The sequence below is a fragment of the Saccostrea echinata genome, unplaced genomic scaffold (assembly GCF_033153115.1).
Source record: "Saccostrea echinata isolate AGI-Se365-2 ecotype Australia unplaced genomic scaffold, CSIRO_AGI_Sech_v1 ptg000014l, whole genome shotgun sequence".
Lineage (NCBI taxonomy): Eukaryota > Metazoa > Mollusca > Bivalvia > Ostreida > Ostreidae > Saccostrea > Saccostrea echinata.
In genome coordinates this window covers 12757416-12782208 of record NW_026889763.1, presented here as the reverse complement: position 1 = coordinate 12782208, position 24793 = coordinate 12757416, and the positions used below count along the sequence as shown (strand labels likewise).

Sequence of the window (24793 nt, the reverse complement as noted above, 5' to 3'; positions counted from 1 at the left end):
AATCATTTGTCACATGTGAAGACAGAAGTATGCTACATAGCTATTGTAAAACACTTGTTAGTGACAAAAATAACTGTTTACTTGTTCCACGTCAGGAGAGAAAAAAAACTTACAACTGCTGCACAGGTCAGTGCAGTATACAAACACAAATACACGTCAACTGCTATAAAATGTAAACAAAGATAATGCAAGATAACCAGCATGAACACCTGTCTTCCATTCCATGCCAATATCCCTGACCAATTGTTTTCACTTTCATAACAGATATCCTACATTTAAAGTTGATCCCTTTTACATATTGCCCACACAGGGGGTGTATATATTTCTCAAACATTTCTTGTTTCATCATCATGATCATGTTCATGGAAGGTTATTAATTTTTTTTGTGTTCTCACTTTGGAAATCTTATGTGTGAATAAAAAATTTATTTTTTTTTGGTTAAATCCTGGGACAAATAGATTTTATAATGTTTTATATATCCACCAGTACATGAAATATCACAAGAATTTGATGAGTTTGTGTAACATATACTTGTAGGTGGCACCAGGACCAATGACAATGAATGAACCTCCACCCCCGGACTACATGAACAGGGCAATATTTGTGACAATCTGTTGTTTCTGGCCCACTGGGATATTTGCTATTATGAAGGCCAGTGAGGTACGTGACACATTGATGCAATTACATGTAGTTGGGATGTAAAGATATATCAGTATTCCTTGATATACACAAAAATTACACTGTATGGCCAAAAAAAAAAATGTATACCTGTGTATCATGGTATATAGAACATTTCATTTTTAAGCAATTTATTTCTTTAGATTTGACCTTATAAAAGTGATTTTCTAATCATTATTTACTCCAGCTGTTTTATTCTGTTCAGAGCTTATTAAATGTTACATAATGTATTTTTGAACTTGAAATAATTTGCAACTTTTATCCAGTCACATTATAATTGAGTTTCTCCTTTAAAAACAGAGACATACAAATTATATTTAAAATATTTAAGGTGAAGTATAGTGATACATATCATGGTACAGTCCCAGTGTATCATGATATTCTGCTTAAGCCATATTGTTACACCCCTGGGGCCCGTTTTACAAAGGAATTTACGACTAAGACTAAAAACTGAAGTTGATTTTAAAATTTTGCCAAGTTAATGATTCTGTTTAGAATTGCTAGTGTAAAAATATCTTACTACATTCCTTTTAAAAAAAATTGAAACCATTTTTAATATAATATAAATTAAAAAGTTATAAGCAGAATTAAATTTTGGTCCTAGTTGTAAGTTTTTTTGTAAAATGGGCCCCTGGTAATTAGGACTTGTATAGTCATGCCTAAGTAAAGCTTACTGAAAACAGTGCTTAATCATGTTAATAGAGAAAGGGTATTATTGGTGTTAAAATTGGGGTTATAATTATTTCAGCGTTTTCAAAATTTTTTTTGACTTTCTTTTGATGTTATGCATCAATTTGGGCGTTTTTTTTTCAGTCGCGGAGTGCATATGCTAGAGGAGACATCCTGTCTGCTCGGTCTAATGCTAACTCTGCTCGTCAGCTGTCCAACATCTCCATAATGGCCGGAGTAGCCTCTGTCCTGGTGGCCATCATTATTGTGGGAGTTTATGTGGGGCTGGTCCTCAGAAGTTATTCTTAAACTGGCTCCCTGTCCCAGCTTCAAGATTGACAGCATAGTGATACATATAAATAAGGTTTCACCATAAATATTTTAAACTCAAATTCTTAAGCTGATTTTAGACATTTTGAGAAAAACTTTAATTTCAATGTAACACAGAAAAAAAAAATAATCAAAATATTTTATGTCATCTAAATATTTTATATGGGCATATTTATTCAGCTTTGCTAGTCTAGTTGCAGGGAAGTATTATTCATATATTTTAATGATTTTCTTTTTTATTCAGTTTGTGTAAATTTTTTGTTTGGGGGGTATTTAACAAATGAAAATTTCTAGTTCAGTGCTATGAAATTTTCTAGTGTCTTGCCAGTATTTTATATAATGCAGTTACAAAGTAAAAAGTTGTGATTTATCTTGAATATAAATTATCAGATAAAATTAACAATTCACTTTCAATTTTATTAATTGAGTTGATGATAAAACTGTTAAAAAAAAATTAACATCAACCTCACAGTTATGTTTGTTCTGTTATAAATTGTTATTAACAGTTAGTGATTTTGGATGGTTTACGCAATCTCTGTCATAATTGTACATATTTTACTATGATATTCGTGTATGGTTGTATTTGTTACTATTTTATTTGGTATTTATGACTATTTCTCTTGTCTATTCAAAGAAATAAACAGTATCAGAGATTGTATATTACTGTAGAAGCAGAAATTTTGTTGGGTTACTTAATACCAAAGACATATTTCATTGGATCTTGATCTTAAAGTTTCATAGTACATCTATATCTGATTGCTAATGAGTAATAAGTATTGATTATACATGTATACTATTCCAGAGAAAATTTCATCAGATATTTTATTTCATGAAATAGCAGATTTTTCCCCCACTGTTTGCATTTACAGCATTACCCAAAAGGAATGAAATAGATTTTTAAATTTAAGCATATCAATGTTTTTTTTTTCCCTAAAATTTATTTTAAATCTCAGTTCATGTATGTATCTAGACATTTTCCCCATGACTCTATGGTGTTTTACTCATGACAAACTAGAATAATTGACTTATTTGTGAAAATTCAGTATTGATATAAATGAACATATTTTATCAAAATGCTGTAAAAAAAATTGTTGATGTGTTTTTTTGGCAAAGAAAATTCATTGAGATTAATAACAAAATTGATTATATTAAGACATATTTTAGTGTCAGGTATTTATTTTCATTGTATATTACAAATTTTTTGTTATATATATACAGTGTTAATCTACTATATTATTGTTAAACATGCATACTGATGACTAATCCTTTGACACTACACATTCCTCTGTTCACACATTTATGGTGAATCTGAATATTGAATACTTGATTCAACAATAATTATGTGTAATCTTTATTTCTTTTAAAAACTATGATGTCTTATGTTGAAAAAAAATGTTATATTTGTTAAATCATTTTATAAAATTTACAGTTGACCAAGATATAAGCTCTTTTTGAAGTACATGTGTAATGTTGTAGTTGTTGTTAAAATAAACAGCCAGAAAAAAATGTTTTGTGTTAGGGTGGGCCAGTATAGGTCATGGTCAAGACAGTCCAACTCGTTAGTTGACCTATATTAAGCGGAGCGGCAATTTTGGAACACTTGTAGGACTGTCACACTATGATGTAGTAGCTCCCATTAAATACAAATAAAACATTAAATGTGACTTTTTTGGACAAAATTGATGTCTGCTTTTCCCAATTACACCCTGGTTTGTCACTGAATGATTTTGACATGACCTTGACTTTTAAGACATTAAGAATCAAAGACGGAATACGCCTTCACGATAAGTAATAATATTCACATGTTTGAAGAGTTTCAATATTAGGGCCTGGACATGATTAATTACTAGTATCTCATGGCTGTTGACTCCAAAGATCTGATAGAATAAAGATTTTGATAAGGGACGAAAACATGCTGTCCAGGGTTTGAACCAATCACAATTCAGATTTCGAGATTTATTGGCCCAACACTATCTTATAGCCCAGTGATAACTTTTGTGACCAAAAGCCAGGATCATGATGCACCTTTAGGTCATGTAAAGTGCTGAAGTTTGAATGTGTTGAAATTTTAAAAGGGTTTTACGTTATCGTCCAGAAAACATTTCAAATTCTGTTTGACAGAGACAACTGTACCAAAACCAATATGTTCATATCCTGTTGCTGGAGACAATAATGATTATATTCTGTTACCAAGAGGAAATGGGTGGATAAGTAAGCGATAAATACACTTTAAACACTTGAACTTAAATTGATCCTTGCGTATATATCCGTGACGTGTATAGTATACACGTATCATTTTCACATAAGTTTAGTAGTTTGTTAAACAGAGTTCAGATTCGTCATTGGGCTAGATAGGAAATTTAAAGCCTGTAATATCACGACAAACATGACCGTCTAATAACTTTTTGTATTTTCTCTCTTGGGGGATAAATTTACTGATAGCAACACTATTATATAAAATAATCTCGTTACATCCAAGACATTACTTTTAATCATAGATCGAATTAAGCTTGGAATAGTCGAAATTTTATTCGGCATACATTTCTGTTTTCCATGTAATACAGGACCCTTTGTCATAATGATAGAATCCAGGCATTGAAGTTAGGGGGGTGCAGAAAGTAGGCAGGGGTTTGGGGGCCGCCTTGGCGATTCGGGGGGGGGGGGAGCCCCCGGAAACTCCTGGATTCTCGAGATTTTGTAGGGTAAAAATGAGGTCTACCGAGTAGAATATTTTTTACATATTCTCGACGAAACTATGTTTTACGGTAACTTTGACAATTTTAGGGGGGGGGGGGGGAGGGTGCGCCTCCTTAAATCCGCCACTGGAATCAATCCAATGTCACTGCAAACATAGCGGTGTAGTAAACATGCAGCGCATAAACATGTATGATGTGAACAAAGACACAATTTACCATTAAAAGTTTTCTCTTTTTTTAACATTTCGTAAAACAAATGAATGGCTAAAAATAGGACGTATCAATACATTGATTGATTGATTGTATGCTGATTTACGTCCCATTCGAGAATTTTTCACTCCTATTTAGAGACGTCACCAAATACCGGTTAAGGGCTTCAAATTTAGATCGTTACTCGGCACTCAGGGCAATAAGGGTTTTTTAACGTGCCTTAATACTTGCCGTGACACGGTTTTTAAGGTCCCATCCGAAAGACCCGCAACTTTCACTTCAAGTTGCCAAGTGCTTGGCGAAAGAATAATTGCTATCCATTTTGGTCAGTCGCGGTCGGGGTTTGAACCGACCTTCCGATCATAGAGCGAGCACTCTACCGACTGAGCTACTGTGACGGTTGTATCAGTATATTGATATACATTAAAATCCTACTGATTTTTTTTGCAATGAAATTCAACTTTGATATCTCGACATTTTGATCTCGTCGTTTAAACCTTTCTATCCCACATTCACCGATCACTATTTATGGCTCGTGAGAGGAAACTGATGTATCACTTTCTTTATTCTATTTACAGTCTCTTATGGATCCGGTCCCTTTTTCATTTTCAAAATTTTTACATTGAGGATAAGATCTCCCTGGAGGCATTTTCTTAGTAATGGATGAATGACAAGCTTTATAGGAGCAAAGTACATAACTTAGATCTACAGAATTGTGTGTACTAAGAAATCCGAAAGATGTTCGAGCTTTGTCCGTAACCATTACATTATATATCCGATCTGCTGACATTCAAACCAATCTAAGTTTGGAAAATATAATTTTTAAAAACTTTCATATAGGATACCGAGTTTAATGGTCTCCAAGACAAGGGTATAACATCGCTGGAGGATGAAAACATGATAATTTCTATGTTCTAGATATAGCTTGTGTCATAAAGTATTTTTTAGTATAAGAGGGTTTTTATGTGATGCAGTCAGGGTCTTGTGAATTGCAGACTTTTCTATCTAGTGTTGCGAACAGAATAACATATATGTATATGAAATTGGTGTTATATAACTCCACGGCTTTATTTATACCTCGGAGTTATCTGCTAATGTGTAGGTTAGTGAGAAGTCACAGATTTAACCTGAGGCGCACAGTCTGGGTAGGCAATGAGAAGGTTGCCCCCTCTCAATAGGGATTCGGGGGAAGTGTTTCGTTGGGAGCTTTTTTGCAAACTCAAAGACATCTACGATTGTCATCTACAATTTGACTAGTAAAAATAATATTGTAGACATTCCCCCCCCCCCCCCCCCCCCCAGTTTATATCATAATATGAAGACTACTTAACAAACGTGAAGACTTTTAACTTATTTTTTACTCTGCTTAGAAAATTTGGAAACTTCCTTACTGAATAATCTAAATACGATCAATACATTTAATTTCCTACAAACCAAATATATATTTCCAGTAATATTAATTTTATTTCCTGCACTAATCATGGTCTCCTATTACTGTCGATGGTTTTTAAAATGTCTGTAAAGACTTAAAATATAACACTTGAGTTTTGGATTAAAACAAATCCAGCTATTAATAGGAGGTTTGTCATTAAAAATATAGTAAAACTGTCAACGTTGGATATAGGTATAAGAGTACGGATTGCTAAGAATGCTTTTTTGGCATTTGCAACAAAGTAAGATTAATAGATAAGAATTATAATATCATAAAATATTAAAATATTTTGGATGTTTATGCGCTATATTGTAGGTCATTTGGTATACTAAGTGCGCTATACCTCTTTGAGAACCTTATGTCCACCACAGATAAGGTACCATTGTAGAGTAATAAACAAACAAGGACAACTATAATAGTTGATTCTGGTATCACATAAAACATTATTAAAATATTTTCACACATAGATGACAAATTTACATGACATATCTAAATTCCAGTTTTACGTAACTATCCCGGACTTTTGACATGTATATATGTACTAAAATTTGAAATTAATACATGCAGATATAAAAAATGAACAAGTTGGAATATTGCACTTATGAATCAATTACATACATAAAATAGATATCCTATTTGACATATAAGCATGCCCCCCCCCCCCCCCCGGAGTCGGCAGAGTTATATACATGTAGTGTATTAACTACAAAAAATAAAAATGACTTTGACACCCATCCCCCCTCCCCTAGAAAAAGTGGACCCCTGTTGTTAAATATTTTTTTCACGTTCGGGTTTTTTTTTTGAGTCGAGGAAGAACTGGGTACGTTAAGTATAACAGAGCGGCCCTGTCTCCAAATTTGATTTCACTTTTTTACAAACATGCCTACGATGTGTCCTTTCAAAATCGTTTTATTTTTTTTAATTATCACAAACCGTTTTTCCGTCAGAGGTCTCGAAAAATGGGGAGTTTTCTTTAGAAATTACAAATTTTGACGTGATAACGTCATCACGGCGTTACTGATTTATAACGTTACGTTAAAAGAAATCTGTAAATTCTCTGAACCGGAAACTATTTACTTTAACCTGCCTTATGTTCCAGAAAACAATTTTGAACTTTTATTTCAATTCATCGTAATGTATCTTTGATAGCTGGAAGGAGTATAATAATTTAAAGGAAAATATAATTTTATTACAAACGATTTCATCAGACAAGTAATGAAGCTTGATTCATCCATACAGACGAGACAAAGTAGTACTTCTTTTAAAAATGTGCTCGTATCAAATTTATCATTTTTTATGTAAAAATGTCCTAACGATTTCTTCAATCATTTTCCGCATTGTCTATGAAGTTACATTAAAATTTTTAAAGATACATGAATCAGTATTAGAAAGAAAATTGGAACGTCCCATATAAAGTTGTCAAAATTGGATTTTTGGCAATGAAAAAGCCATCAAACCACTCCCCTTTTCCATTCCAACAAATAGCAGCGCTATTAATTTCGTATTTTTTTTTTTATTTTTTTTTTATAAACGTATAAATTACTATTACGGGGTTACGAGGTGTCTTAAACTGCGTTAAAAATTTTTTCTCTGATGTTAGGATTTCTTTTATAGATCGTTATTTATTCATTCCAGTGGATCCGCTTTACTGCATGGTTCATGTAAAATACCCTAACCAGGAACAATCCCCAATATACTTACACACAATCACTTTCTATGTTAAAACCACAAGAGGAGACCGGTTATAAGAGTCCTGATTGATGAGGTCATTCCAAGTTTTTTCTTTGTTTAGCGTCCATTCTAACTTATCTTCCTATCCGAGAAAACACACGAACCAAAAGGGGAAAAACGCAGCATTTTCAGAACAGTTCTAGAATTTCTTATTCTCATTTGAGACCTCTCCTCGCCATAAAACTTGTAGTTAAACTACTAGTTTATTGAAATAAAAAAAATAATACACCACTTAAAAAGAGGGATGGCAATCCTAGAAGAGTAAAATGCATTTCAGAGATTCGTATTTGTTGACTTTAATTTGAGTTAACTTTGTGTTTGCGTTTCAAAGCTTTGTATTTATCAATTTTAATTTGTGTTTGTTTTTAATTTCATAACCTCAAAACCAATTCGTCCGCGTACACTGCACATAGAAAAAAAAAAAACTTGGAATGGCCTTATCATAACTTGCGTTACAGACCTTGAAAAATTTTGCTTCAAATAAAAACCGTGAATCTCCGAAGGCTTAAAAAAGGGTGTGCGATTTGTTTAGATCAATTTTTCGAAGAACAAAATATTTTATATAGCCAATACTAATAATTTAATTTTAGAGACAAACACAGTACTTTGCATGTACATACTCATTATTTGATTAACAAAATTGAAAATTATATGCCTAAATCTGCGTAGTGAATTCGACAGGAAATGCACACGAATTCTCGGGAAGGGATTCAGAAGCCTGTAGTACACTCTAACGGGCATAATTTCCTAAAACTAAAAGTTATAAAAATAATGATATAATATTGTGTGTATGATTTTCATATAGAGTTTATCCGCGTCAGCTATGAAAATATGCGCTTGTCGTCTTCAAAGCAATGCAGCATGAAACGGCAGACACTTACATTGATATCGATCAGTAAAAGATCGATCAACGGTCACAGTCCAGTGGGGAGCCAAAGGAAATTGAAAAGGGATGTATTTAGTTTTAAATCAAATTCTTGATATAATTTTTTTTATTGGTACTCATTACAGTACATGTATAACTTGATTATCAGTAAGCCCCCCCCCCCTTCTTTTTACATAGAGACAAAATACAAATAATCGAAATGCAGAATAACAGAACACTCACATAGAAGAATCAAAATTCACTTTCACGTCCCTTTTTATAAGCTATATAGAGATTTTATTTCTAGTTCAGTTATCAAATTATATGAAATCTTATGTTATTTTGTTACTTGTGGGAACAATACGCAAAACACGTCACAGTACTTCTTTATAGAGTTATCCTTGCCATTCCCGGATTATAACACTAGCTTGATTATGTTTCTTTTTCATGTTAGTGTCTGATAAAAAAAAATCTTTAAAAATATACCTAACAAACTGCTGACATGAATTGCAAGACTATACATCACGTCATCTTCTAAGACAAAAACTGCATTAAAATAGATAAAGATTTTATTTAGAACTCCTCCCTATGTTTGCATGTTACACAGCCGTAGGTAAGATACATGTTTTTGATATAATAATTATTTCGGTGACAATGATAATTTTATCACTTCCTTTGGATACATTAACTCTCTGGGGCATTTCCTTGTGCATTTGTCCTTGTAGTATACGATAAAATACTTTTGATTTGTTTTTTTTCTGGAACGGATTATCATCACAGACGGACGTTGAATCTTTAAAATCTAGCGATAATGTGCACCGCCGTTTTCACAGAGGTGATATTGGACAGGACGCTCCTTCAGCCCCGCGATGAACATCTATTGTAATACTAAACATATTTCTTATGAAATATATTACTATTATTTTATGGATAATCTGGATGAAATCCTTTTAAAAATACTCGCTTACTTCAAGATTAACAATAGTGTACATGTAGTTAATATGTACATTCGTTTTTTATACAGATAAATATCTATAGAGTAATCTTTTTTTCATTTCAAGACTTGGAATGCCTTAAAATGTATTAGGAAAACAATTTATGAAAAAAAAAATAACGAGTTAAACCATCGATTACGGAGCGGAAAGGGGGTGTCTTGTCCACAAGTAATGCAAGATCGTGTTTGTATTTCTTACAGAACTGCATGAGAACAGATAATCTTTATTTATAGACAATATAAAAGGTTGATTGTATCATGTTTCACTTAAATTTTCATAGAAAATACCGAAAGCGTACACCACTGTATACGTTTTTTAAGCCATATAAACTTGGTCAACATAATTATCTAAAATTCCTTGTAAATTATAAATTAAACCCAATTTTACTTGAAAACACTGATGTCAATATTCCGATCAGCATGATAAATGTATATATAATTAATAAGTGTAACTACATGTAAGAATTTTTCCATTCCCAGCTGCTGACCTTCAATAAGTAAATGTAGGTCGGCAGTGGCAGATTTAAAAGTATTTGGTCATATATAAAACACTTCCTGATTATTCGATAAAACACTAGAATCCTTTCTGATATAATTCATTTTGTCAAATAAAAATCTGCAACAATACAGTGACAAGGATAACAAGTTTTGAAAAGAAATGTTCAAATGGTGACAACTATACATGTAAGACAAGCTTCCAATCTACCTCCCCCCCCCCCCCCCCAAAAAAAAAAAGCTATTGTCTTGTGACATTAATGAATCCCAGACATATATAAATTGAAAACGAATAAAACATACTTAAGAAAGCTGATGATTTTCAATAAAAATGTTAAAAATAATCTTTTCTTAAGTCAAATAAAGTCAATGTCCACTATGAAAGAGTTTAATTGGAGGTACATTGTACATGTAGGATTAAATGTAAATTGATTGTCTGAACCATCCCAACTTATGTCGTTAAATCACTTTTTCATACTGTAAATATTGATTGAATATTTATCATAGTTGTGAAGACTGAAGAAATTGTCTCAAGTACATATTTTCAACATGATTGCTCTTTGTGACGTCATTTTTTTTCAATGCATTGCGTCACTAATTTACATGTAATGTCCCATAGTAAATTTCACTGAGAAAGGTTCATATGGTTTTCTTTTGCATAAATAATTGTATTAAATTAATTTTTTTTTCAAATGCAGAATTGAATTTAAAAAACAATAAAAAAATAATAAAGCCTTCAGATATAGAAATAAACAATTAATTTCTTTAAAAATATAGATTTTATTGTGGAGAAAAGGTGACGTCTATCCAAAAATGCAGCATTTTTACTTCAATTTTTTGTAAAAACGGATGTGGCCGCACTTTTGTAAGGTTATTTTTTCTCTTTAACATTAAAAATCGTAGTGTATTTGTTCTTTCTGCAAAGTTTCGCATACATACTCGGATGCGGCCATATCGAAATATAGACTTGAAGAGGAGGAAAACGTCCAAAATAGGGGAATTCCGGAATATTAGACCGGTTTTGAATGTTATATAAATGAAAGGGCACGTGAGTTGAGAAAAATTTATTCCTATTTCGCACACAGGGAAACCTTAACAGTTAATTGATACAATTGATAGAATGTAATCGTGCGTTTAATTTTTGCCGATTTTACAGGGCTGTAAATCGGTCTTAACGTACCCAGCTCTTTCTTGGGTTGGATAGGTTTGGGTCAGCCCCCCTCCCCCCCCCCCCCCCCCCCCCGGAAAAAATTCCTGGATCCGCGCATGAATAAGGAGTTCTTCCCTGCGTCACTTTATTCTAAGTTATAGATTTTTTAAAAATATAATTATGGTCCCGAATACCTATATGATATTTAAGTAATATAAGTTATAATATTTTGGTTGAACTGTTTATATTGCTGAAATTCAAAAGGATGGTTTTGATCAACTTTACGCATCTAAATACAATTCAAAATAGAAATGTGGTGTAATAATTTAATATGGTTCGCAGAATTCCATTGTTTATTGTTGATTGAAGAAGAGGAGGAAGCGTATGTATAAGGAACGGAACACTTGAAGTAGTTTAGCTCTTCCTTTATGTCCTGTTCAAACCTTCCTATTTAAAATTCACCAATCAATCTATTTATAGCGTGTGAGAGGAAACTGATGTATCACTTTCTATATCCTATTTACAGTCTGTACATAAATCAAACATCTGTTTTTCATTTTGCAAAATTTTAACACTGAGGACAAGTCCCTATCTGGGGACATTTTTCAAAGTTATCAATGGATGTAATTAATTAAAATTTTAACGTCAAGCTTTGGAACAATTAAATACCTTGGAACTATACAAAACCGTGTGTACCAAGAATTCTGAAAAAAAAAAATGTTCGAGCTTTGTCCGCAACCAATGCTGTACATATCCGAGCTGCTGATATCCATCCCATTCTACGTATGGAAAATATTATTTGAACTTTCAGAAGAGAGGGAATTTTTAAATGGCGTCCAAGACAACACAAAACCCCACCTGGCTGGAGGGTGAAAGGAGAAATATTTCATGAAGGAAAAATATACTTCAAATACGGCACACAACGGGTTCATCTGACTGAGATTATTAAGACGGAGTTTTTATCGTTTTTATGATGAAGTAATCGAGATTTCATAAATTCCAGACTTAATTTTGCATTTAGTGTTGAGAGCGGAATAAAATAGGAAGATTGATATTACATAACTCACAGCTTTATTTTATGCCTCGGAGTTCAGTGAATGCAACATTTCAGAAAGATATACATGTACAAAATCTGTAAGCTATTAATAATCCTTTCCTTCGTGAATGAATATCATGCTGATGTCTTTTGAAATCTGGACATCTGAGGAGTATTGATTTCTGATATGAACTTTCTTGAAATGAGATGGTCACTGATTAATGCTGACAGACGATATAAACTGCATTACAGAGAAGACAATTAAATCTCCAAGTAACTTAAAAGTGTTTTTCATTTAAGAAATGAATGTAATATTTTTTTTTTGTTTGACGGAAGTATCTACGAAAAAAATTTGGACTGAAAACGTCATCAATATGTGCGTATTTTCAAAATTGAAGAGTTCCAATTTTCTGATTGGTTTTCAACAAATCAACAAATAAGAATATTATACGACGATATTTAGGAGAGTTTTCCCACGAGTGAGTTAAAGACGAGATCACCCGTGGGTATCCGACGATGCACACTTCCATGGCTTCCTCAACAAACTTATTCGCTCCGTTTTGGAAGAACGATTTTCTTCTCTTATTTTAAAAAAAAAAAATCATTTTAAATGTTTTGATTAGATATTTTGAAATAAATTCACTGTAAAAACAGCGATAAAAAATCAGAAAAAAAAAATAAAGCGATATACAGAGTATTATTATATTTACATTTCCAAGTATTTTTCCTTAAGATTCTTTGAAAATTAGAAAAAAAAATTGTTCTCATGAACTGCTATGAGTGAGCAACGCATTTCTGAAATATGCCGGTGTGAAGCTTCGTAGTTCATGTCCTCATGAATTCTCAAAACTTATATTCATTTCTTTAAAAAAGTTTTTTTTTCTTTAAAAAGACTCTCAAAAATCTAACTGCACGATATATTGTTGAGTTATTACAAAACAAGAAGCCCAAGGGCATAACTGTCACCTGGGCTTGAGCATAGTGCAACATGAAAAGGATCCATAGAAGTATAAAAATAAGAAAAAATAAACTGATAAATAAAGCTTTGTTGCCCAAAAGCAAGAGAAATTGATTGCTAGGAAAAACGAAATAATTAGTCTAGTACTCAGTAACAAATCTTAAAATAGCTATATTTTCTTATCTGACTTTCCCATATTTGTAACTACATGTATTACCATTCGACTAAACAAAACAGTACTTGAGTACTATTAGCGTCATTTGTTGTCCTTGTGCTCCTCGACCTAGGCCTGTCAGCTGTATTTGATGTCATTGACCAGGGATGGGCACGATTACTGAAAAATGTAATCGATTAATAATCGATTACTAAGAGGAATTTTGTGTAATCGATTATTAATCGATTACACTCATTTTTGTCCTGTAATCGATTACTTTGGAAGATGTAATCGATTAATAATCGATTACTTCCAAGTTTTTATCCCTTCAAATATCAAAGCAATATTTAAATGGTAAATGTTGATGTTATCCACTGAAGTTTGAATGTATTCCTGCAGTTTCAGTGCAGATTCTTTTAAGGTTTTATTCTGGCTAATATTCTCACTAAATGCCCAAATGAGGGATTTTCTACCATGGAAAGTGGAGACATGATTCCTACAATAAAATATGCCAAGGAATTAATTATTCCTTTCAACCTTAGATCTGTACCTCCATATTTATTGACTTGTTGAAAAAATTATTTAATATTTTATTGTGAATTACTTCATTAGAAGTATTTGGGCTGTCCGTATGTTGACAATACACATTAAACATTCCTGTACGTGTCTTTTTTAAAAAAAAATATAAGTAAATTAGAATGAACTCTTAGTAATTAACATGTAAATTAAATGTGTCTTTAAGTAATTTAACTAATACATGTAACACAGTTTCATTCTGTATTGAAATAAGTGTTTTGAGAGCTATTAATTCTTTTAATAATATTTTTTGTCTTCAATGGAATGATAGTTAAACACAAAGTAGTTCACAGTTTACACCTCATTATCTGCAATCATGGATATGTCTCAGTCAATTAATTAGCCAATTAAGATAAGCAAACACAGTGACACTTACTCCCTCTCTTACAGGCACTTATAACCCCTCACTGATATAAAAGCAACCTTACAATTTTGAATGAAAACATGAGAATGATTTTGCAAATTTTAAAGTTACTAAAACACAAGTTTGAAGTTGTTTAAACATTTTCAGATGTGAATAAATATTTCCATCTTTTTTTTTTGAGTACTATGTAGTTTATTTAGAAAATTATTTATATTTAATACAGCACTTAAATCTGTTTTTGCTATTTATAATTTTCTATTACAAGACAAAGTTTTTCAACATCTGAAATATGAAAAAGGACATGCAGCAAGAGGACAGTGGGTCAAATGTAAAATGCACACGAAAAATCTGTACCGGGGTATATTTTATTAATAAATGGTTGATGAAATACACTTCTGAACTATTTAATACTAGACCAGTAGGTCTATAATGCAAATTTTATTGAGAACATTATTAAACTTATGATAAGAAAAGTTAGGAAATCCAAACATTACACTAGGTGGTTTATATTTGATATTTATGTGTGATTGACTGGAATTAATTCTCCAAAACAACATCCATTTATGTATAAAATAATCGAAAGTAATCATAAAAGTAATTATAATTACATTGAAAATTTTAGCTGTAATCGATTAAATTACGATTACAAGTAATCGAAAATCTCTTCGATTACAGATTACTGTCGATTACTTGAAAAACAGTAATCATTACAATCGATTACGATTACTCGATTACGATTACCCCATCCCTGTCATTGACCATCGTATCCTATTGGATAGGCTCAATGCAGCTTATGGAATAACAGGTGGAGCCTTGCAGTGGCTTCTATCTTACTTAGAAAATCGACGTCAATCTGTGTCAATTAACTCTCTCAAATCCACTGAGCGAGTTCTTCCATTTGGCGTCCCTCAAGGGTCTGTTCTTGGACCAAAACTCTACTGTTTGTTTTCTAAACCTATTGGGGCCATCTGTCGACAACATAGAACGTACTACCACTGTTATGCAGATAACTTGCAAATTTACCTCGTTATAAGACCAATGGAAGGGTGGAATAACTATTTTTCAATATTAGAAGCATGTATAGCAGATATTAGTTCACGGATGGCTACGAACCTGTTGAAACTTAACCAGGACAAAACACAACGCAGCAAACATTCCACTACACCATGCACGTCCTTGCAGAGCTGCACTGGCTTCCGGTCCAGTATCGACCACAAATTAAGATACTGGTGCTTACCTACTGCACCCTGTTTGGATGTGCTCCTTCATATCTGTAAGAACTTGTTGAAGTTTATAAGCCAGCTTGATCACTAAGATCGGAAACACCAATAAGACTTGTAGTTCGAAAAGTTCGAACTAAGACTTTTGGAGAACGGACTTTTAGTTTGGCTGCCGCCAGTTTGAGAAATGAACTTCCAACACGCATAAAATTGGCACAAAGTGTGGACGTTTTTAAAAAATTGCTAAAAACACACTTTTTTAAGCCTGCTTTTCCTGAGTTTTAAACCCCTATAATTATTTTTTTAAATGTCTCAAATGCAAATATCTGATTTTCCTATTTTTATTTATCTCTTCTTTTTCTTATATGTTTCTCCATTTTTATGCATTTTTCATTTTCTTTTTAAAGCTTTAATTACTATCTTGTACATTTATTTTACTATAATCTTATTGTTAAGCGCCTTAGAGTAATTTTTATTAAATGGGGCTCTCTACAAATGTTTTATTTATTATTATTTATTACTATTAGTAAGCCCGTTTCATTCTCTTTCACATTGGCCTCTCTCGGACCTTGAAGAACATTTAATGTTCAAAGAAAAGGTATTTTTGTCTCATTTTTTTAAAAAAAATTTTATTTATATATCTATCTGACCATTAAACAGGTTGGAGAGAATTCTCGAAATCGGGTATTATCCGTGAAATCGCGTATAGTCCTCGATATCAGGGTATCGTTGAATCCGCGAAATCGGGTATACCGTGCAACTTTCTGTAAAAACAGAAAAATAAAGCAACGGCGCATTATGTCAGTTAGTGTTACTTGTACATCAGTATCTTGGGAGTTTATTTTTATTGAACTCAATTTCAATGGTAATCTGACAAGTTTAAAATCACACGACAAACACTGCTGGGGTAGCAAAGAAGGCACGGTGGCGTCATTATTTTTCAGTACAAGTTCTAAAAACAAATAACTACATGTCGTCTGTGTTTATTTTCCTGTAAATTATTCCCCAAGCTTAATTTCTTAACCTGTGCATTATTCACAAAATGTAAAACTTTGAAGAAATTTAACGACTAACGCTGTGTTATGTTATTTTTTACTTAAAAATGTATGGCGTCCCTTTCACGTTAAATTTAAATTATTCCTCAGTTGGTAAGTACATGTATTTCTCATCGATATAGAATACCGACCTTTTAGTAATTGAAAAAAAAAATTAATAAAAACAAACAAACAAACAAACATAAAAAAAAACAACAAAGGGAAAGCAGGTTGAAAAATGATATAAAATGAAATAAATTTAATATCTACATGTGTAAATGCATGTAAACTTAAATACATCTTAAAAATTAATACAGTGTATATTGATAAAGGTAAAGAATCTTTAGTAAAATCATCAGTTCCTCCTATGGTGTATGTATACAGTCCTGCAATTCCCGCGGGGAAAGGAAGAGGTGTGTATTTTTTAAAGAAAATATTTTAATGTCAGTTTACCATGAAAATTTTCATTCAAAGAACACGCCAATGTTTTGGTTGCATTTTGATTGATGCAAGCGACGTTATTTTACCTGTGTGTGTTTGTGGAAATTGAGAACGAGATGTCTTGTTAAAAGGATTTTCGTTTAGCTGGGGTGAGGGGGTGGGGGTGGGGTTGGTTCATATAAAAAAAATTCAATTCGCACATCTTTTCATGTGCTTATTATACATTCTCAATATAGAGCTAATATTCAAATATGAATTATATATTAAAGTTTTCACACATTACATGTATACTGTTTTTACTTTTTATACATATGAACAAACTGAAGTGGAGTGTTCAATCGCGTCTTAGCTTAAGTCTTGGGCTGCATTGTTTTTAATTAATCATCCATACAGATTGGAGACACTTTCTTTTATTATTATTATAGTATTGGATAGACAGGGTAGATTTTCCCTTCAGATTCTGTAGTTTATTTTAGGTTTTATCGCTTTAAACCTCATTATAATATGCTAAAATACGTTATCTGATTGATTCTAGACAGTACGTCACGTGACAGGGAACTAAAACTTCATAATTCCCTGTCTTTTCTGTAATCTGTGAAAATTATTACTCATGGTTATCACTTTTTGTTATTATTCATCTATGGTGAAAAATGTGTTAAAAAATAAACATGAAGTTTAGTTATTTTTAAAACTTGTTGAATGTGGTAGAAAATAACAGGTTTCTATTTTAACCTCATATTGTTTCGGTATATAAACAATTATTGCATGAATGTTTTGGAGATATGAAGAATTCTATTCACTCAAGAGGGCAAAATAGGGAATCAATATGATTTTTATTAGATGATTAGATCTTCTCTCTTTATCATGCAATGAATATATACCATTCAATGATGTTTAGCACAAAACTCTACAATAACATTTTACATTTAATTTGATTATTTTGAAAGGGGAGGGATGTTTCTCTTGGACACATGCATAACACATTCGAGGTTAATTTTCGCTTGACTGAGATAGTCCAGACAAGGAATAATTAATGTAAGCAGCTAGTAACAACCGTTATAGCTATATTCACTTTCGTCCCCTGAAGTCGCCGAAAAATGGCAAAATATTGCCGACTCAGCGAAATTAATTGATCAACAGTTATTTTTTCTCACAAGCTATGTTGCTGAGAACATTATTGTATTTGCTAAAACGTTGGAGGCATGTTGAATCCAAAGGACATTTTAATAATTAAAAAAAAAAAAGAATATGCCGCCTTTTATAACTTCTGGAAATTAGCTTTAATTGTCATTCTCTGTTTATAAAACATAGTTATGTACTGGTACAAGATATAGTAAGGAATGCTATTCAACGACAAAAAAATCAACTGATGAAATAGATTCAGAACACACACCCCCTTCCGAAAAAATACTAAATAATATACGCGTTATACTAGTTTTTGTCGTAATTTGAAACATTTTAAGCAATAAATAGTTTATACATTTTGTAATGAATTATTTTTATGCACAAGATGAATGTTCAAGCAATTAATGACGCATAATTAAATACGATAGAAAACCCCCTGTTTAAATGTCAGATTATTTTGTGTGTGAAATGTGTTTCCGTATAAATTAATTATTTACAAAATGTTCATGTTTGTCGTATTGATGTGGAAATATTATAAATTCCAGACTTCTGATATTTAACAGTTCTGTTGTGTTGGGTATGAACATGAAGAAGATGCAAATACATTTAACATTATATAAAATATAAAAGCAGAACGAACGTTTGTTTGAGTGCAGATCATGAAATGTACTAAGCTCCACGGGTATTTGTTGTCATATGCGCATTAATTCAGACTTCCAAATTGTTATTTGGCTAGTGATACCTTTAGATAACATTTGTCTCTAGGTGAAAGTTGACTCGGCAAAATGCGCCATCCCATTGTTTAAGTTTTATAAGGTGATTACACCGCCTATACCCGATTTCGCGGATACAACGATGCCCCGATTTCGGGGACTATACGCGACTTCACGGATAATACCCGATTTCGAGTATTCTCTCCAACCTGTTAAAAACTAAGAAAGTGCTTTTTGTGTTAGATTGTAATTTTTTTTTGTATATTTCTCTTATTCAATTAGGCCCTTTAGTAAAAAATGCTTTAAGTTATTTAATTGACCTTTCCATTACATTATTTACAGCACTTGAGTAATCATCATAGGTGAATAGCAAAGGGGAATAAACGTCCCTAAATAGAACACAAAATAGAGTCTTGCCCAGCAGCAGAACACTTGATAAAGGTGTCCAGAATTTCAAAAATCTGGCAAGAATACCCTTGCTTAATACATTTTTGTACTCTTTTTGTCCCCTAAATGCCCAAGAACTGAGAAGGAGATTTTCAAGAAATATTGCATTTTCACTATACAGAATCAAAAAAGCTCCACCCAATATCAGAATCCCTGATCAAGGGCCTTGAAATTCACAATTTTGAAAGAGGCACACTTGCTCATCATAGCTATGCCTTTAGATTATTTGCTTGAAATCTAGGAGCAGAGAAAAAGATTTTCAAAGAAAGAATGCATTTTCAATATATAATACGATACCATAGAGTCTGACACATCTGTTTCATATTTGGATATTTTACTTGAAAAAGACGTTAATGGTAATCTAACAACCAAGCTTTATGATAAACGTGATGACTTTAACTTTTCAATCGTCAACCTCCCTTACTTTTGCAGCAATATACCTTCATCATCTCCATACGGTATATATCTCTCAGTTGATTCGATACGCAAGAGCATGCTCTACGTATGTACAATTTCTAAAACGAGGTAAATTATTGACAAATAAGTTGCTGAAACAAGAATATCGGCTGTCTCGTTTAAAGTCATCATTTCGTAAGTTCTATGGTCGGTACAATGACCTTGTCAGCAAATACAATTTATCATTGAGTCAAATGCTAACTGGCGTTTTTCATGCTAATTGTTAGGCCATTATTTACACACTGAATTGTCGACGGATTTTTCCGTTATTTCCCTATCATGACAAGGAGCACACGGCGGGTATGACCGGTCGGCAGGGGATGCTCACTCCTCCATGGCACCTGATCCCACCTCTGATGTTTGGAGGTCCGTGTTTGCTCTGCTCCTATTTTGCATTGTTTAATGGATTTTTGAGCTTGAATACTGTTCGTTATCTCCATATATTTCATAATCAGTAGATTTAGACCCCCACCCCCCAACACCAGAACCCTGGTCCCAGAATAATAACATTCATATTTTTGAAGAAACACCCTTGCTTATCACCAACATGCATTATCTGCTAAATAAACAGAAGAAGAGAAAGACATACTAGTAATTTTGAAAGAATTACTAGTAATGCACTCCACTATATAATCAACAAAACCACTGAACCAGGGGTCATGAAATTCACAATTTTGGAAGAGGCACCCTTGCTCATCATAACTATGCACTTTGTTTGTTTGTTTAATATCCATGAGAAGAGAAGAAGATTTTCAAAGAAATAATGTGTTTTCACTATATAATCAAAAGAGCCCCCCCCCCCCCCCCCCGAACTCCTAACTTGGGCATAAAATTTCACAATTTTGGAAGAGGCTTCCTTGCTCATCATAACCATGTGCTTAATTTTCTGCTTAGTACCCAGGAGAAGATAAGAAGATTTCAAAGAAATAATGCATTTTCATTAAATAATTAATAGAATCCCACCACAACACCGGAACCCTTGACCCAGGAGCACAGACACTTGTGTCTGTAATAAATTTTTGACCCATAGTATAATTATAACACAAAGTATCCAACTCCGAATATTACATGGAGTACCCCTTCCGTCAGAATCGCAGTCATTTACAATTTCATAGGACATCATGCACTGGCAAACTGTTTATACCTATGTCTTCTACAATAATTTATCTACACAACCAAATATGGCATACTTGTCTTTATTTTCTTTTATCTCCGTAAACAGCGTCAAACTCTGCCGAGTGGAAAAGTCGAATTCAACTATGAAACGGTATGTGCTAATCCCGGGAAGAGAGCAAAATTAAAAAATGAGTGGGTTTAAAAATTCAATTCCAGTGCTTAAATATTGCAGTGAATAAATAAAATTTGTTTACCTCTCATTTTCCATAAAAACACTACGATATTTTTCCGATGTAATTTTAGAAACAGATTTTTAGCCAATCAAAATCTCTGCCCGTGATTAGCACATACCATTCCATGGTTGAGTTCGACTTTTGCACTCGGCGAGCAGCGTTTTGACGCTGTTTACGGAGATAAAAGAATATAAAGACAAGCATGCCATATATGGTTTTGTAGATAAATTATCGTAGAGGACATGGGTATAAACAGTTTGCCAGTGCATTTCCCCTGAAAGTGTAAATGAGTGCGATTCTGGGGGAGGGAGGTACTCCATGTAATTCGGAGTTGGATACCTTGTGTTATTATTATACTATGGTCAAAAATTTATTACAGAAACAAGTGCCTGTGCCCAGGAGCCATGAAATTCACAATTTCGGAAGAGGCATCCTTGCTTATCATAACTTTGCACTTTGCTAATACCTAGGAGCAGAGAAGAAGGTTTTCAAAGAAATAGGAAAAATCTTTAAAGATCTTCTTCTCAAGAACAGGAAATCAGTGATTAGTCATATTTATATGGGAACATCCTCAGCTTGTGTAGGTTCAAATTTATTCAAATCATGACTCCCGGGGGTATGGTAGAAAAACCAACACCTTCAATAATGTAGAGACGAACATGTTTAACTAATGAAATATATGGAGATAACGAACAGTATGCAAGCTCAAAAGTCCATTAAACAATACAAAATAGGAGCAGAGCAAACACGGACCTCCAAACATCAGAGGTGGGATCAGGTGCCATGCAGGAGTGAGCATCCCCTGCCGACCGGTCACACCCGCCGTGTGCTCCTTGTCATGATCGGGAAATAACGGAAATATCCGCCGACAATTCAGTTTGTAAATAATGGCCTAACAATTAGTATGAAAAGTAACTAAGTAACACCTTCAATAACGTCGGGACGTAGAATAAATTTAAGTATTCAACTATGCCAATACCTACATGTAGAACACACTGGGATCTTCAGTAATGTGAAAACAGATAAGAAAGTAAGATCTTGAATAATGTCAAAACAATATGTACACGTATAACTGACTAGTTTTATATAGGAATATATAGGAAAAAGAATCTACTGATGAAGAACATTACAAGAAGGGTCATAGTTGTTCAGGTGAGCGTTGTGGGCCATGGGCCTCTTGTTTAGAAGTTTTACATAACTATACAAAAATTAAGATACTATAGATGCACCATGACACCTGACCCCACCTCTGTTTGCATTGCTAACGATTTGTATTGTTTAAACCGACTTTGAGCTTGAATACATGTACCGTTCATTATCTTCATATTTCATGTCTAACCTCAATAACTGGAGTTTTTGGTCACCCGAGTCACTCAATTTTTGAATGAATTCAGCTTCTTCTCTTGAACCACTGAACCAATTTCAACGTCAATGGGTGAAGGGGTAAAGAATTTGTGAATTTCATGGTCCCTGCCCCCTGGGGCCTGAGGGGGGGGGGGTCATAAAAATAACTGCTATCTTTAAAAATCTTTCTCTCTACTTCTGAACATTAAGCATGACTGTTGGCATGACTGTAATAAGCATTGAACCCTTTACAAAAATAGTGAAATTCATAGCCCGAATAATCAGGGGTTCTGAAATAAGGGTGGGGGCTCTAATGACATTATTTCATACCTATATAAAACTTTGATCACCCACTGTAGCCCCACCCTAGCCTTGGGGGTCATGGTTTGACACTACCTGTGGATGCTTCCATATAATAGTGACTGAACATGGCTTTCCTTTTCTTGAGAAGAATTAAAGATTTTTGAAGATTTTTTCCTATGTAAAAAATTGATTAGACGTCGTTGCTCCACCCTACCCTCGGGGGTCATGATTTGAACAAATTTGAATCTACACGACCTATGGATGCTTCCATATAAATATGACTGCTCATGGCTTTGTTGTTCTTGGAAAAAAAAGATTTTACAAGATTTTTTCACATGTTTTCCTTTGAAAACCTTTAATCACCCACTGTGGCCATGCCCTACCCCTTCGGTCATGATGATTTGAACATAATTGAATATACACTTAAAAGTGTTGAAAATGCCTAATATAAATGGACTAGTAGGTTATTTAAAAATGTATTACAATGTTGAAAAATATATATCTGTTAAAAATTTAACTCTTGTAAGTAAACTTCAAATATTTTCTATCATTGATATTTTAAAGCAGCATGACTTTTATTTAGGTTACTATACAATCTATAAATGGATGCAAACAGCTATCACACAAGGGTCAATAATGGTGCATAATTGATAAAATATTAAAAATACATATTTGGCAGTAATGATTCTCCATGTCTTTCATTAAGATGGCAGTATTCATCAAATAACCACAAACTGTGTTGATACAAAGGCGGATCCAGCGCCTGTGCCCCCGCCCCCCCCCCCCCCTCGTTTGATTTTTTTTAACGTTTTGTTTGTTTTATCCTAAAATCAAGGGAAAAACACCTTTTATTTGTTAGAATTCGTCAGTTTCCGGGGGCTTCGCCCCGAACCTCCACCAGGGCTTTACCCTGGACCCGCTGGGGGCTTCAATGCAGACCCCAGACCCTCTGCCTTCTACTGCGATTCCTGGATCCGCTGCTGGTTGATATATTGTGTTACTATTTCAACCATGGTATTTATATTTAGAATAATTTTGCTATAACCTATATGCTATATGTTCAAGGTCAAACACTGTGTTTTTTTCTGCTGTTGGCATTTGGGACGCTCTGTGTATATTCTTATCGGTGACAATATGTACCTACCTTCACTGCACAAATTGTCGTCCATGAGTACATACTGAAGCAGCCGACAATATGTGCTGAAATATGCAAAATGTACCTTACATATGGGCACAAGTTGTCGTTGAGGACAATATGTGCTGCGAACATTTGCACATTTTGTTGCCTAAAGTATTGTTTTGAAAAAGAGATATATAGAGAGATTGTATCCCCTCATATATTTTATATAAGAGGGAGAATGATGCGAATAGAATCCGCACCATTCTCCCTTGTATATAAAATATAGCATTTTTGAAGCTATTCATTGCAGTTCAAAATGGTTATGAGTTATAAAATTATAATTCGTAAAAAAACCCCATTGATTTATTCTTTTTAAAGTGGCATGCACTCTCATGAAAACTGAAGATATGAATTTCGATTTGAATATCAGTTTCGTGTATACATAATACAATTGATATACATCAGATTATCGTGCTTTAGCGCGCCCCATGTATGTATGTAGGACTTGTAGGTATGTATGCCTGTTTCCCAGGTTAGGAAATGGTAAACATGCTATCACCTTTAAACAATCATTTATACCACAATAAATAAAGTAGTCTACGTATTTCATATCATACAATTTTTTCAACAAATTTTATACAAACATGTAATTATCTAACTGGTGCCTATTATTTATTAAGGTACTAGTAATATTTTTCATAAAATACATGCAAATATCTCACTAATTCTCTCTTAAAAAATAAAATAAAAATTTGAAAACCTTCAAGTAGATTTCCGGCTGTTAAAATAATAATAAAAAAAGAATATCAAATTCAATGAAGTATATAAAATACCAGGCAGTGTTTGAGAGCACAGATTATATAAAACAGTTTTTTGAAAAATGTTTTGTTTAAATGTAATTAA

General features: G+C 33.1%; 1 protein-coding gene across 2 annotated transcripts in view; it reads left to right on the top strand.

The window, feature by feature from the left end:
• Nucleotides 1-24793, top strand: part of LOC133186758 (proline-rich transmembrane protein 1-like) — a 304313-nt gene that overhangs the window by 3860 nt on the left and 275660 nt on the right. Inside the window, exons 3-4 of one of the 2 annotated variants that reach the window (XR_009721088.1) lie at nucleotides 538-660; nucleotides 1492-1711. Coding sequence is in view for 1 of the 2 variants with exons in the window: in XM_061322055.1 (XP_061178039.1) it covers nucleotides 538-660; nucleotides 1492-1656 (288 nt within the window). In the remaining variant the exon portion in view is untranslated. Of the gene's footprint in view, nucleotides 1-537; nucleotides 661-1491; nucleotides 3186-24793 lie in introns of those variants that run through there. The other variant, XM_061322055.1, reaches the window with a different exon arrangement.